We start from the raw sequence: 14,342 nt of genomic DNA on the forward strand, positions 1-14,342 counted from the left end.
AATCATATTTGGAAGAGACCAAAGGAAATCAAGAAGAGTTAAGCTTATCCCCATATCTGAAATGATATAGATTGATAATGCTCTTGCTTAATCTTATTTCTGCCACTTTTGGAATAACGAACTTGAATCACCTGTTTTTGGAAATCAGAGGCAGGGGTTGTTTTGAAAAACTAGTCATTAATTTAATTATTTTATGAAATGCCTTAAGGTGGTCCTCCAGCAGACTCTGGGCAGCTCATAAAATATGAATTTCACATGAATTTCATTTCAATTTAAAATCAAGTTACTACAACTGAAAATATAGCGGATACCCCAGAAAACATGCAATTATGATTGATTAGATTGTCTCACTGTTCGGAATGCAATTCATGAATTGTAATATTAATTCATGTGGTCTCAGTTACCATATTTGGTACCAAACCTGGGAGATGAGTTGGGCTTGAGAGAATGAGTGACTGACCTAACGTTACTCAGCTGGCTTTCATGTCTTAGGTGGGACTAGAACTCACAGTCTCTAAACTGGTGAGTTCTCACAGTTTCTAAACTGGTGCCTTAATCCACTAGACTAGACCAATGGTTCTCAACCTTTTCTTCAATCAATCAAAATAGAGCTGGAAGGGACCCTGGAGATATTCCAGTCCATCCACCCTGCTCTAGCAGGAGACCCTATACAATTTGAGACAAATGGCTGTCCAGTCTCTTCTTAAAAACCTCCAGCGATGGAGCGCCCACGATTTCTGGAGGCAAGCTGTTCCACTGGTTAATTGTCCTCACTGTTAGGAAGTTTCTTCTTAATTCCAGGTTGCTTCTCTCCTTGGTTAGTTTCCATTCCTTGATTCTTGTCTTGCCTTCTAGTGCTTTGGAAAATAAGTTGACCCCCTCCTTTTTGTGGCAGCACCATGGATTCCCTTTCAATATTTTTTGTGGCCACGGACCATAGCCACGGACCACCAAGATGTAACTCAAGATTTAAATCATGAAATGTCTTCAAGCCTTCAGGGGGGTCCACGGAGTACAGGTGGAGAACCACCACACTAGACTAAACATGTACAGGGGGGAACTGATTTTCTTCAGCGAGTTACAGGAGTGGAACTGAAATCCTGAAGATTGACCTTCCAACTCTTACTTATGCTTAGGTAAAGGTAAAGGTTCCCCCGCACATGCGTGCTAGTCGTTTCCGACTCTAGGGGCCGGTGCTCATCTCCGTTTCAAAGCCAAAGAGCCAGCGCTTGTCCGAGGACGTCTCCGTGGTCATGTGGCCGGCATGACTAGATGCCAAAGGCGCACGGAATGCTGTTACCTTCCCACCGTAGTGGTCCCTATTTTTCTACTTGCATTTTTACGTGCTTTCGAACTGCTAGGTTGGCAGAAGCTGGGATGAGTAACAGGCGCTCACTCTGCTACGCGGCACTCGGGATTCGACCCGCCAAACTGCCGACCAACTGTCCTAACCCACTGAGCCACCGCGTCCCTTTACTTATGCTTACCTCTCTTCTATTAGCTTCCCAGCTTCTTTACAATCTGTGTATCCCCAAGATCTTCACCCCACGTGAGTGTCTTGGGAACACAGCTGCTATTACCAGTCTTCCCCCACGCAGGCAGGACCACTGTACAGGTTAGGGTTAGGGTTGACTTACAACCACGGTTGGGACCAGAATTTCCATAGCTAAGCAAGATGGCGGCTAAGTGAATCATGCAGTTCTTAAATGCATCTGGCTTCCCCCACTGAGTTTACTTGTCGGAAGCCAACTGGGAAGATCACCTATGCAATCACATGACCCCAGGATGCCACAACTCTTGTATATATACACTAGTTGCCAAGCACTCAGATTTTGATCACATGATGGTAGGGATTCTGCAATGGTCTCAAGTGTGAGGACTGGTTGTAAGTCACTTTTGTCAACACCATCATGACTTCAAGAAGTCACTAAACAAATGGTTGTAAGTCAAGGACTATCTGTGTTACAGCTAGCTAATATGCCGTGTTTTCTAAACAATACCTGTTGAAGGCTCCCACATTATGGGATTTTTTTTAAAAAATAGCACCAATCAGAGGCAAGATGCTTTTGTCTTAATGTGTTGCAATACTCACCTTGTAAGGGATAGCCATGGAAATCTACATAGCTTCTGGCTTGGGGGCCCAACGAGGCATCAGATCTGAGGAGGGGGGATTGCCAAAGCATAGGGCTCCAATCTATGAGCCAGTTGGACAAATATTAATCAGACTTTATGAGCAGTGGAAATAAGAAATATAAGTTGAAAATAGGAGGAAAAATAAATATTGTGCACATTTGCTGTCTTGAGTTATTTATAAAAACAATAAAAGGGGGATACATATCTAATAAATATTGTGTTTGCTATGGTACTTATCTTCTAGGGCTGCTTTCAGAAACTGTTATAACACTATCCTCATGCTCTTTCACTCACACCAAGTAAGTTGGATTTCCAAAATGTGATGAACTCCAATGCTCTCCTGCTTGAGCAGGGGGGTTGGACGAGAAGACCTCCAGAATCCCTTCCAACTCTGTTACAGGTAGTCCTCGACTTACGACCACAATTGAGCCCCACATTTCTCTTGCTAAGTGAGAAATCTGTTAAGTGAGTTTTGACCCATCTTACGACTTTTCTTGCCACAGCTGTCAAGTGAATTGCTGCGGTTGTTAAATTAGTAACCATTAGTAATGGTTAAGTGAATCGGATCTTCCCATTTCCCATTTGCTTGTCAGAAGGTTGGAAAAGAGGACCACGCGACCCTGGGACACCACGACGCATCATCCACGCCAGTCAGCTGTCAAAACATCCGAAGGTAAATCACGTGACCACAGGGATGCGGCAACGGTCATCCGTGTGAAAAATGGTCACGGGTCACTTTTTTCCCCCAGTGCCGTTGTAACCGGTCACTAAGTGAACTGCTGTAAGTCGAGGACTCCCTGTATCCTGAAGCTAGTAAAGGTAAAGGTTCCCCCGGTGCTCAAAGAGCCAGCACTTGTCCGAGGACGTCTCCGTGGTCAGCACGACTAGAGCCAAAGGCACACAGAACGCTGTTACGCGGCACTCGGGATTCGACCCGCCAAACTGCCGACCTTCTGACCGACAAGCTCAGCCTCCTAACCCACTGAGCCACCGCGTCCCATATGCTGAAGCTTAAGGACACATAAAGAAACATAATAAAGAAGAAGCAAATTTTTTTTTTTAAAAAAGCGTCTCAACTCGGGACCCCTTGGAACTTGAGGGACCCCCACCGGGCGCGTCCGCTCACCCTCCGCCTTCTTAGCCTCCTGAGCTCCGGCTTTCCTCGTGGGCGGGAGTCCGCGGAGAGCCTTCGTCACACGCCAGGAGAGCGCCGCTTGCGAAAGCAGAAAGCGGGGGGGGGGGCGCGCCTTGGTGTAATCCCCCAAAGCCGCCACTAGGGGCTCCCGAGTCTTTTTTTCTCCGGCCCACCAGTCTCCGCCCTTTCCCCTCGCACGTGGTTGCCGATGGCCGCTTGCAGAAGCTGGGCTGGCGAGAGGAGACGCGCGTCCTTTGCAGGGCGAAACGCGGCCAGGGCCGGCGGGAAGGGAGCAGATCGGCGTGGGGAACGGCCATCCCCGAGAGGTACCGGGACAAGGGGAGGGCGGGGCCAAGTAAGACAGGCAGGGGAGGAAGGGCCACCCCTAGAAAAGGGGGGAGGCTTGAAGGAAGGAAGGGAATAGAGAGATGCCCCCCCCCAGGAGAAAAGGGGTTCATCGTGGGGTGTAGAAAAGCGAGAAAGATGGCAGGGAAATTGGGGCCGCCCCGAGCTCAATCCGTCAATTACTTGGAAACCTGTAGCTGGTTGTAACCTATATCTGGCCTTTAGGGAAATGCCAGTCCCGCTTCTCAAAAAGGCAAATCGCCATTCCTCTGTCACACTGCCTTTAGCTTCTCCAGAAAAAAATCATGTAGTCCTCAATTACTTCCTGAAAGCCTCTGCCACCCCACCCCCGACCCCCATGCCTGGCTTTAAATGGGTGTCGGCCTTCCCAACGTTCAGAGCGATTATTATCTATTTGTAAACATCACAACAGCCCTGCACTGTAGATCAGTACCGTAATAATAACACGTCGCCTGGGGCAGGAGTAGGCAACCTCGGCTCTTTTGTGACTCGTGGACTTCAACTACCAGGATTCCTGAGCCAGCCATGCTGAGGGGAAAGGGAGAGGTTTCCAAGCTGAGCCGTGCTGACTCAGGAATTCTGGGAGTTGAAGTCCACGAGTCATAAACGAGCCAAGGTTGCCTACCCCTGGCCTAGGCCACTTTATGACTCGTGGACTTCAACTCCCAGAATTCCTGAGCCAGCCATGCTGAGGGGAAAGGGAGAGGTTTCCAAGCTGAGCCATGCTGGCTCAGGGATTCTGGGAGTTGAAGTCCACGAGTGATAAAAGAGCCAAGGTTGCCTACCCCTGGCCTAGGCCACTTTATGACTCGTGGACTTCAACTCCCAGAATTCCTGAGCCAGCCATGCTGAGGGGAAAGGGAGAGGTTTCCAAGCTGAGCCATGCTGGCTCAGGGATTCTGGGAGTTGAAGTCCACGAGTCATAAAAGAGCCAAGGTTGCCTACCCCTGGCCTAGGCCGCTTTATGACTCGTGGACTTCAACTCCCAGAATTCCTGAGCCAGCCATGCTGAGGGGAAAGGGAGAGGTTTCCAAGCTGAGCCATGCTGGCTCAGAAATTCTGGGAGTTGTAGTCCTAGAACATCTGCGGGGCATCAGTGCAGGGAGCTTCTGTACAAATGGAAGAAGCTGACCTAAGCTGGGAGCTGCCTAGGCCAGGGGTAGGCAACCTTGGCTCTATTATGACTCGTGGACTTCAACTCCCAGAATTCCTGAGCCAGCCATGCTGAGGGGAAAGGGAGAGGTTTCCAAGCTGAGCCATGCTGGCTGAGGGATTCTGGGAATTGAAGTCCACGAGTCATAAAAGAGCCAAGGTTGCCTACCCCTGGCCTGGGGTAGACGAGGGTGGCAAGGAGAGAAAGGCCTAAGGCCCATCTAGTTATTTCGTAGCAGGTTGGCTCAGAGCTGTGGACTTTTCTGATTTGTGGCTTTTGACTCCTAGTGCTTCAGGAGAGAAAGATTTCTGGAGACTTTTGGAAAAGGGGAGCAAGAACTCGGGAGTCCTTGGTGCTCTCCGAGCTTGCTTGTTTTCTTGCAGACGTTTCATTACCAAACTAGGTAACATCATCAGTGTCAGTATGGAGTGGGGTTAGCTGTCAGTTTATATTCTATAGAACAGAATTATGTTCTATAGAATTAGAATATAAACTGACAGCAAGCTGCACCGGTGATGTTATCTAGTTTAGGTAACAAAAAGCACAGAGAGCACCAAGGACCCCCCGCATGTCAACTCTCAGCTACAAATATTCTCCTTTATTAGGAGCAAGAACTGCGTAGGATGAGTTATTGCTTTTGTTTATTTTTTTTTTTTTTCATTAAACAGCCTGCCCTCTTCCGTATGTGGTTCTTCTATTTCCTTATTTCAGCCTTGAAACAACAGTCTTGTAAGGTAGATTAAGCTGAGAGGGAGGGGCATGCCCAAAGTACAGGTAGTCCTGAACTTACAACATTTCATTTAGTGACCAAAGTTACAACAGCACTGAAAAAAGTGACTTACGACCGTTTTTCAAACTTACAACCGTTGCAGCATGCCCTTGGTCACGTGATCTAAATTCAGACACTGACTCATGCTTATGATTAGTTGGCAGTGTCCTGGGGTTGTGTGATCACTCTCAGCCCCTGTCCGTCGAATCACCAGAAAGAATGAGTCCGGAACAAGAGCTGGTTCTCCTGAGCCACGTTTATTTGCTTCATAAACAGTCACTCGAAGACAGACGAAGTCAGCGTTGATTCCACAGCACAATCAACGCTGCTAAATAGCCGGCAAGGCCGACACCCACCACCACGCCCTTAATTGCCTAATCACCCCCTCACCCTACTTAACCACCACCCCCCTTGGCCCCTGCCCTTTGGCACCCGCCCCCAGGTACGTATCCTCCCCGTCCCACCACCATTGCAGCGGGTAAGCCACCCCCCAGCCCAGACCACCCCCCTTTTCCCCTCGGGCCCGCACACCCTCGCCACCCCCCACAGGTCCCCAGACCGCCGCGAACTGCGCTGCTTGGGCCATTCGCTGTTGGTGCTTGCCGTGCAGTCCCTCGGCAGGCAAAGAGGCCGGCAGGGCTTCGGAGCGAGCTGTCTGCGGAGACGGGTTTCCAGGGGAACGCTGCGCGGGTGCGCGTCCTTGGCCCCTCTCCGCTCTGCCGGAAGGCCCTGCTGCCTCCTGGGCCGCCCTGGCACTCTTCCTCGGCCCGCTGCATCGGCGCTGGGTGACGACGGCCGGCTGCACGTTTCCACGGCTGCTCCCCGGCCTGCCGGAAGGCCCCGGTGGCTGCTGGGGCATCGAGGGAAGCGCGGGTGGCTGCTGGGCCGTCCCGGCGGCCGCGCTCTTCCCCGGCTTGTTGGAAGGCCGCAGACGCCGGCAGCTGGTCACGGGGCCCGGTGAGTCACTCCGCAGCCTCACCGGGTGTCGGGCGTGTCGAGCCCGACAATCACCTTTTGACAAGCAGAGTCGATGGGGGAAGCCATATTCACTTCGCAATGGTATTACTAACTTAGCAACTGCAGTCCTTCACTTAACAACTGTGGCAAGGAAGGTCGTAAGATGGGGCAAAATTCATTTAATAAATTTCACACTTGGCAACAGAAATTTGGGGCTCAGTTGTGGTCGTAAGTTGAGGACTACCTGTAATTTTGAGTTTATGCTACGCCAGGTACATAAAATAGTGGCCTTGGCAGGGGTAGGCAACCTTGGCTCTTTTATGACTCGTGGACTTCAACTGGGAGTTGAAGTCCATGAGTCATAAAAGAGCCAAGGTTGCCTACCCCTGACCTTGGGATTCATTGTGGTGATTCTACAATAATTCCCAAATCTTAGTTCAGAGTTTACACTTATTAGGTTGGATCCATGCATGACTTAGGAACCAAAGTAGCATAATTTGTCGGTCTACATTTGGAGACAATATTCCTATTATATGATGCTGTACTGGGGACAGGAACTAGTTTACACTTGACCTGATTTATCCCAGACTTTGGTCTGGCGGTTAAAGCACCAGGCTAGAAACCAAGAAATAGTGAGTTCGAGTCCTGCCCTTAGGTATGAAAGCTGGCTGGGTGACTTTGGGCCCAATCTACCTCACAGGGTTGTTATAGAGAAAAGAGGAAGAGGAAGGAGGATTAGGTATATTTGCTACCTTGAATTATTTATAAAAGAAAGGATAAATAATGAATCAATGGATAGAATAAATGAGCTGAGTTCTTCACTGGTGTTATATACATAAATAGGGTGGAGCTTGTGGGATGGCACATTTTCCAGAACGGGTTTTCTCATCGGTGTTGTGTTCTTCTTCTTCCTATTCTCATATCTTCCAAAGTGTGACTTCTGTTTATGGACAGTATCCTGTTCTCATCCCTTTTCCCATGAAAGAAATCCTAACTATCTTTAGCAAAGTCTGCACAGCTGACATCTAGTGGGGAAAGGCTAGTTATGATTCTCTAAGCAATAGAAAATTAGAAGAGTTAAACATGTGTAACTTCTGACTCAAAAATCCAGCCAAAAAGTGGAGTTGCTACCTATTCAGAGAAGTGGTAGCTTCGTTTCCTTCTTTGGGATTATTTAGTTTGGATTCCTGTATTGAGCAGGAAATTGGTCTTCCGTGATCACTTTTGTGTCATAGTTGATTAAGGGCTGAGTTTGTTCAGTGGCCATGAAGTAAGTACTAGGTGTACCATGAGATTGTTGGCAGAGTTGTCTGCAGGGGAAGGTCAAAAAAGTTAAGATGGTGCATCACACACCACACATAAGAAGAGATGGGGCTTTGATTTTATGGCTATGGTTGTGGCTTTTTTGACTCCCTAACACAGGGGTAGGCAACCTCGGCTCTTTTATGACTCAGGGACTTCAACTCCCAAAATTCCTGAGCCAGCTGGCTCAGGAATTCTGGGAGTTGAAGTCCATGAGTCATAAAAGAGCCGAGGTTGCCTACCCCTGCCCTAACACAAGGGTTCCCAATCTTGGCAGCTTTAAGATGCATAGACTTCAGCTTCCAGAATTTTCCAGCCAGCCATGCTGGCTGGGGAATTCTGGGAATTGAAGTCCATGTGTCATTTCTCTCATTTTAAAGTTGCCTAGAGATTGGGAATCTCTGCCCTAGCTGGCAGCTTGGATTGTTGTGTGGGAGAACTAGGAATGGAATTGTGTCTTCTGACTCGAGAGAGAAATTAAGGCTGGTAAATTGGCACTCTGGTGAAGAACACGTGTATTGCAATACTTGGGTGAAGGTTTCACTTATAAAGAGAACAGTGGTATTTCTGAAAAATAAGGACATCATCATCATCATCATCATCATCATCATCATCATAATGAGAAGGAAGGACTCACTGGAGAAGAGCCTAATGCTGGGAAAGATTGAGGGCAATAGAAGAAGGGGACGACAGAGAATGAGGTGGCTGGATGGAGTCACTGAAGCAGTAGGTGTGAGCTTAAATGGACTGGAGTAGAGGTAGAGGACAGGAAGGCCTGGAGGAACGTTGTCCATAGGGTCGCGATGGGTCGGACACGACTTTGCAACTAACAACAACAACAAAGGACCGGAGCAAAGATATGGCTCATCCTGTAAAAGCGTGGTTGGGCTCCCAGTGTTTTTTTTCCCCTCCCTTCTACTTACTCTTCTTTCTGTTTGTTTCTTTATAGTTTCTTTACAGTTTTGGTGACTTGCCTCCACGTTCTCCAACCATGGCTGAAGGGGGTGCAGATGGGAACCAGCCACCGCGCGAGCATCCCCGCAATTTGCAGGGGCTGCTACAGATGGCAGTCATGGCGGGCAACGATGAACCCAATGAGATGGAACCCATGTCTGATGAGGTGTGCAGCTGGGCTCATCAAGAGAGGGAATTCAAGTCCAACCTTTAGACATAAGGGATTCCTGATTACCCAAGCAGGAACTGGGGATGTGAGCAACTGAAGCAGAGGTTCTAGATTTCTAGTAGGAAGTTGGACAAGGACAATGGACGCATGGATTCAAGTCCATCCTTAGACAGGGAAGCTTGCTGGAAGGCTTCAGGTAGTTAGCGGAATCTACATCATGTGTTTTGTGTTGTTTGTTGAAAACATAGAGAAGAGAATGTATGAGTTTCTGGAGGAAAGTCTACCTTTTAAATTTAGATCAGTGTCTCCCAACCTTAGCCGTTTTAAGACACGTGGACTTCAACTCCCAGAATTCTGGGAGTTGGAAGTCCACACGTCTTAAAACAGCTAAGGTTGAGAAGCATTTATCTAGATCAGGGGTCTTCAAACTTGGCCCTTTTATGACTTGTGGACTTCAACTCCCAGAATCCCTCAGCCAGCATGCCTGGCTGAGGGATTCTGGGAGTTGAAGTCCACAAGTCATAAAAGGGCCAAGTTTGAAGACCCCTGATCTAGATGATGATGGTAATGTTGATTATCAGAGTATATTATTACAGAAAGATTAATTAAAGTATGCATATCTAGCAAACCTTGCCTATGCATTAATGGCAGAATTACATTTAATAGAATTCATTGAGGGAAAGGGGAAAGCTAAACATATAAACACTTCTGATGCCCTCAGCAAGGAAATGAGATGTTATCATCCTAAATTAAGCACTGAGACTTCCTAGCAATTAGGAAAAGATGGGTTTAATCTGTTCATAGACATGGTAATTTTGGACCTGTTGGACTCTCTCAAATCAAGTTAGATGATAGGATTATTGTTGATTTTTTTCCTGGTTCTTATTTAGTTGTATTATAGTTTCGTTTGGTTTTTTTTGTAATTTACTGATTAGTTGATTGTGTTGTTATATTGCCTTTGGGATAACTGTTTATGCCACCACCATATTGCATGGTGCTCTGAGGGAAAAAATAAGTTCTAATGTGGCATTTGAGGCATCCTAAGCAGGAAAAGAGAAGATTACTTACCGATTTTCATTCCTCTCCTCTTCTTCTCTCCACTCCATCTAACGGCCAATTTCCCAGAGGAGACAGTGGTTGCAGGAAGCCATGGTTGAGGCGTTTCGTGGGCAGATGGATGAAGTAGAGCGAATGAAGGAATGTTTGCGTATTTTGGAAGTGTTGAGCCCAGGAGCAGAACGTGGGGAAAGTTCCGAGGAGACGCATTCAGACCTTGAGCGAAGGGAAAGTGCCCTCGATGTACTGGCAGAGTTGTGCGAAAACTTGGATAACGCTGCAGGTACAGAAACAACCTCATATATATGTGTGTGTGTGTGTGTGTGTGTGTGTGTGTGGTGAGAAATGGTTGTTTGAGCATAAGAGGTCCATATTGCAGTACTATTTTCCCGATTCCAACTCAGCTATTTAAGGCAAAGGAAGGATATATCTTTCTAAAAGGTAGTTCACTTAGCACAGGGTTTCCCCAACCTTGGCAACTTTAAGACGTGTGGACTTCAACTCCCAGAATTCCCCCAGCCAGCACTTATGGCTGAAGAATTCTAGTAGTTGCAATCTACACGTCTTCTTAAAAGTTTGGGAAAGTTTTGACTTAACCTAATGCTTGCAACCAAGCCAAGCTATCACAAGATAAGGAATTCAAAGCCAACTGAGCTGAAGAAAATTCTTTCCCCCCCATCCCATCCAATGGTCACTTCTCCAAGAAAAAAAAACCTTCCATCAGCATCTCCCAAAGAAAATGTAACGGGAGGCTTCATTCAAAAGGGAGTAACTTTTTGAAAGCCAGCCTCTACACTGATTTTATGGCTACTGGGGGCATGACCATGCCGTTAATCCAAATTGAAAAGGCCAGTTTGGGAAAGGTGTTTTTAAAGAGATGTGTTTTTAATAGTTTTGCGCGTATAAAATCAAATCAAAGGCTTGCTTTTGTTTTGTTTCTGAGAAATTGCACTTTGCAAATGGACAATCTACTGCCAGTTTGGGGCAATATAATCTGGGTGGGCTTCAAAGGACTTTGGGATGGGAAGTACACATGGGTGCTGTTCATTGACAGATATAATCCTTAATATGCAAAAATATGGACATCACTGGGGAATCACAAAATTATTCCTGTTACTTGAACTTCAGATTCCCAGAATTCTCAGCATGGGCATATTTACTGTGGAATTCTGGGAGTTAAAGTCCACCTATCTGGAGGTCATTCAAGTTGAGAAAGCAGTTGTATCCTTTCTCCTTGTGCTACGACAGAGTGAGTAGGGCCAGGAGAAGTTAGCAGGTATTTTGCTAGTATCACTGTTTTGGTTAGAGGGATTCATTCCTTAGGCCCAGAATTACTGTTATAAGTCATGTTGGTCTTTAAGCGGCTCAGAAAAGTGACTGACCTAATTTTACAACTCTTTTATTTCAGTTGTTAAGTGAATCACTATGGTCATCCAGCAGATCTGAGTTTAAACAAACCCATTGTCCACAATGGCTGTTTTTTTTGCTAGAAACTGGAAGAAAACAGCAATTTCTGGCAAAAAAAAACAGGGCAAATTTTGAACACATGAGCATCAGATGCTCCAAATGGCCATAAATGCAGTCTGGTTGCCAAGCACCAAAATGCAATCATGTAACCGTGGGGGTGGGGAGGGTGTCAGAACTTTTCATTTAGGTCCTAAGTACTTTTTTTGTGGACCGTCATAATTTTGAACTGTTGCTAAGTGATTGTAAGTCAAGGACCACCTGTCAATCTTTCAATCATCTTCCAGATTTCTGCAAACTGGAGGGCATGCGGCTCTTGGCCCACCGATACTTGGAACACGAAGAGCAGGAACTGCGCTGGCGAGCTGCCCATCTGGTGGGCACCTGTGCCCAGAATGTGCCCAAGGTCCAAGAGCAGGCCCTGGCGCTGGGCTGCATGAGGAAGCTGCTACGGCTGCTGGATCACGATCCCAGCGAGGCTGTTCGGATCAAGGCGCTCTTTGCTATTTCTTGTGAGTGGAAAACGGTGGCTGCTTTAGTCCACGAAGAGCAAAGCTGAGAGCAATACAGGAGATTTCTCCAAGTTAGCTCTACAGCAGGGAAAAACATGGCGGCGGAGACCTAAAGCAAAAAGGGTTTATAAAACTCAGCTGAAGGCCTAGGACTGGGGCGACAGCGCACGTGCCCATAGAGAGGGCTCTGCGTGCCACCTGTGGCACCCATGCCATAGGTTCACCACCATGGGCCTATACCCTACAATGAGCGTCTGTGCATTTGCAGAGCGGCAGAGGTAGAAGACCTGGCTCACATCCTATTTGATAGTTGCCTGTAGATTGGGGTAGATTGCAAGAGGGTGAGAGACAGGTATCTTGGTCTATATATCAAACGAATGACCCACTGGGATCCCCATATCAAAACAACTTACCTTATGTCCAGCCAGAACCTGAAAATAACATTTAACGCAGCACAGTACTTAAACAAAATGGTTCAGTTGAGATCTGCATATGTGGGACTGATTGGGGTAGATTGCAAGGGTGACTCCAAAACATAATTTTATCCTATTTTATCTATTATCTTAAATTATTGTACTCTATTCCAATTTCATTTTAGATTGTCTTTTATTCCAATTGCATTTTAAATCATATTTTATGCCAATTCCATTTTAAATTGTATTTTATCAAATTCCATTTTAAATTCCTTTTAACAAATTTTAGTAATGATTTGTTGCTGGAACTTTGCACTTTGATATGGCCCAAGGGCTAATCAATAAAGACTTATTATTATAAATGAGCCAGTGCCTCTCCACTTCGAGGGCACATCAGGAGTGGACACACCAAAGTTTTGGTTAATTGTATATTGTCGGCAGTTTGGCAGGTCGAATCCCGAGTGCCGTGTAACAGAGTGAGCACCTGTTAACTCGTCCCAGCTTCTGCCAACCTAGCAGTTCGAAAGCACGTAAAAATGCAAGTTGAAATATAGGGACTACTACGGTGGGAAGGTAACAGTGTTCCATGCGCCTTTGGCGCCTAGTCGGCCACATGACCATGGAGACGTCCTCAGACAAGCGCTGGCTCTTCGGCTTTGAAACGGAGATGAGCACTGGCCCCTAGAGTCAGAAATGACTAGCACACATGTGCGGGGGAACCTTTACCTTTACCTTTACCTTTATGGCCATTTTGGTATTTAACGAATGTTGTAAAGGTATAGGTATTGAGCCTGATTCTTGGGTAATAGGATTCTTGTTCCGGGTTATATTCTCAGGGGATGAAATAAGTGGATGGGATGTGAATCTTGAGATGAACTGGGAACCGCTTGGGATCATCCACATCTTGCTCCACCATTGTCCAGTCGACTGTTCAGTCTGCATTTGCTCATTCCCATCCTTTTTCCATATTTCCTTCTGCTCCCAGGCTTAGTAAGAGCCCAAGAAGCTGGCCTACAGCAATTCTTACGCCTTGACGGCTTCTCTGTACTCATGAGGGCCATGCAGAGTAACGTACAGAAACTGAAGGTGAAGTCGGCCTTCCTCCTCCAGAATCTTCTCATAAACCACCCAGAGCAGAAAGGTGAATGTCTTTTTTTATTGGGATATGGGTGACAAAGAGCAGGGAGGGAGTAGCTGTCCTTAGCAGGATTTGCTGGGTGTCTGGTTGACTTCCTCCCACTTCATTTTAAGAATCATGTCGATCTAACCAACCTTTAAATATTTAATCCTTCATTGCCTCTTTTGTGATCTCCTCAACCTACCTGTCTGAAAATTCCCATCTTTGGTGCTCTGTTTTGTTTTTTATGGTCATGACTGTTGAAAGTTTCTTGTTCTGATAGCCCATAGTTTCTAATCAGGATTGCTCCCAACAACAAAACCAGCCATCACCAGAAAATCAGTCCTTCGCTCTTGGTGGGAGTAAAGTCTGTTTTATTTCCTTTGGAGTGTGTTACCTCTATTTCTTCCTGGAACAGACCGGCTTCTTGGAGGTTACAGGCAATCCCCATTTAGTGACTGCCTCATTTAGCAACCGTTCACAGTTAACGACGATGATGAACAAGTGACGACCAATCCTCCCATTTACAACCTTTGCAGTCTGTAAAGCAAAGGAAAGCTGAAGATCGTAAATGCAGTCATAGTTTCACTTAGCAACCACGTCACTTATGGCCCAAGTTACTGGCCATAGTTAAAGGAGGACTACCTTTGTGAAGACCCTCTAGAGCCCTGTTAGCAGTTGTTGGATGCATTAGGAAGTCCTCCTGCTTCTCCAAACCAATGTGCATCATTGTCAATATTCCTTCATATTTTATTCCTTTGCTCTTGATATCAGCAAGCACAGTACACATTAGATTCAGATACTTCTTTGTGTCCTCACTGCAATTGGTAGAGTAGTATCAG

General features: G+C 46.5%; 1 protein-coding gene across 2 annotated transcripts in view; it reads left to right on the forward strand.

The window, feature by feature from the left end:
• The first annotated feature begins 3,465 nt into the window (after positions 1-3,465).
• The window catches only part of LOC308677115 (hsp70-binding protein 1-like), a 29,208-nt gene continuing 18,331 nt past the window's right edge, over positions 3,466-14,342 (forward strand). The window contains exons 1-5 of one of the 2 annotated variants that reach the window (XM_081343279.1): positions 3,466-3,594; positions 8,765-8,935; positions 10,064-10,277; positions 11,746-11,970; positions 13,369-13,524. In XM_081343279.1, the coding sequence (XP_081199405.1) occupies positions 8,807-8,935; positions 10,064-10,277; positions 11,746-11,970; positions 13,369-13,524 (724 nt within the window). In that variant the 5' untranslated portion in view covers positions 3,466-3,594; positions 8,765-8,806. Of the gene's footprint in view, positions 3,595-8,764; positions 8,936-9,008; positions 9,135-10,063; positions 10,278-11,745; positions 11,971-13,368; positions 13,525-14,342 lie in introns of those variants that run through there. The other variant, XM_081343280.1, reaches the window with a different exon arrangement.

The sequence above is a fragment of the Vipera berus genome (assembly GCF_964194415.1).
Source record: "Vipera berus genome assembly, chromosome: Z".
NCBI lineage: Eukaryota > Metazoa > Chordata > Lepidosauria > Squamata > Viperidae > Vipera > Vipera berus.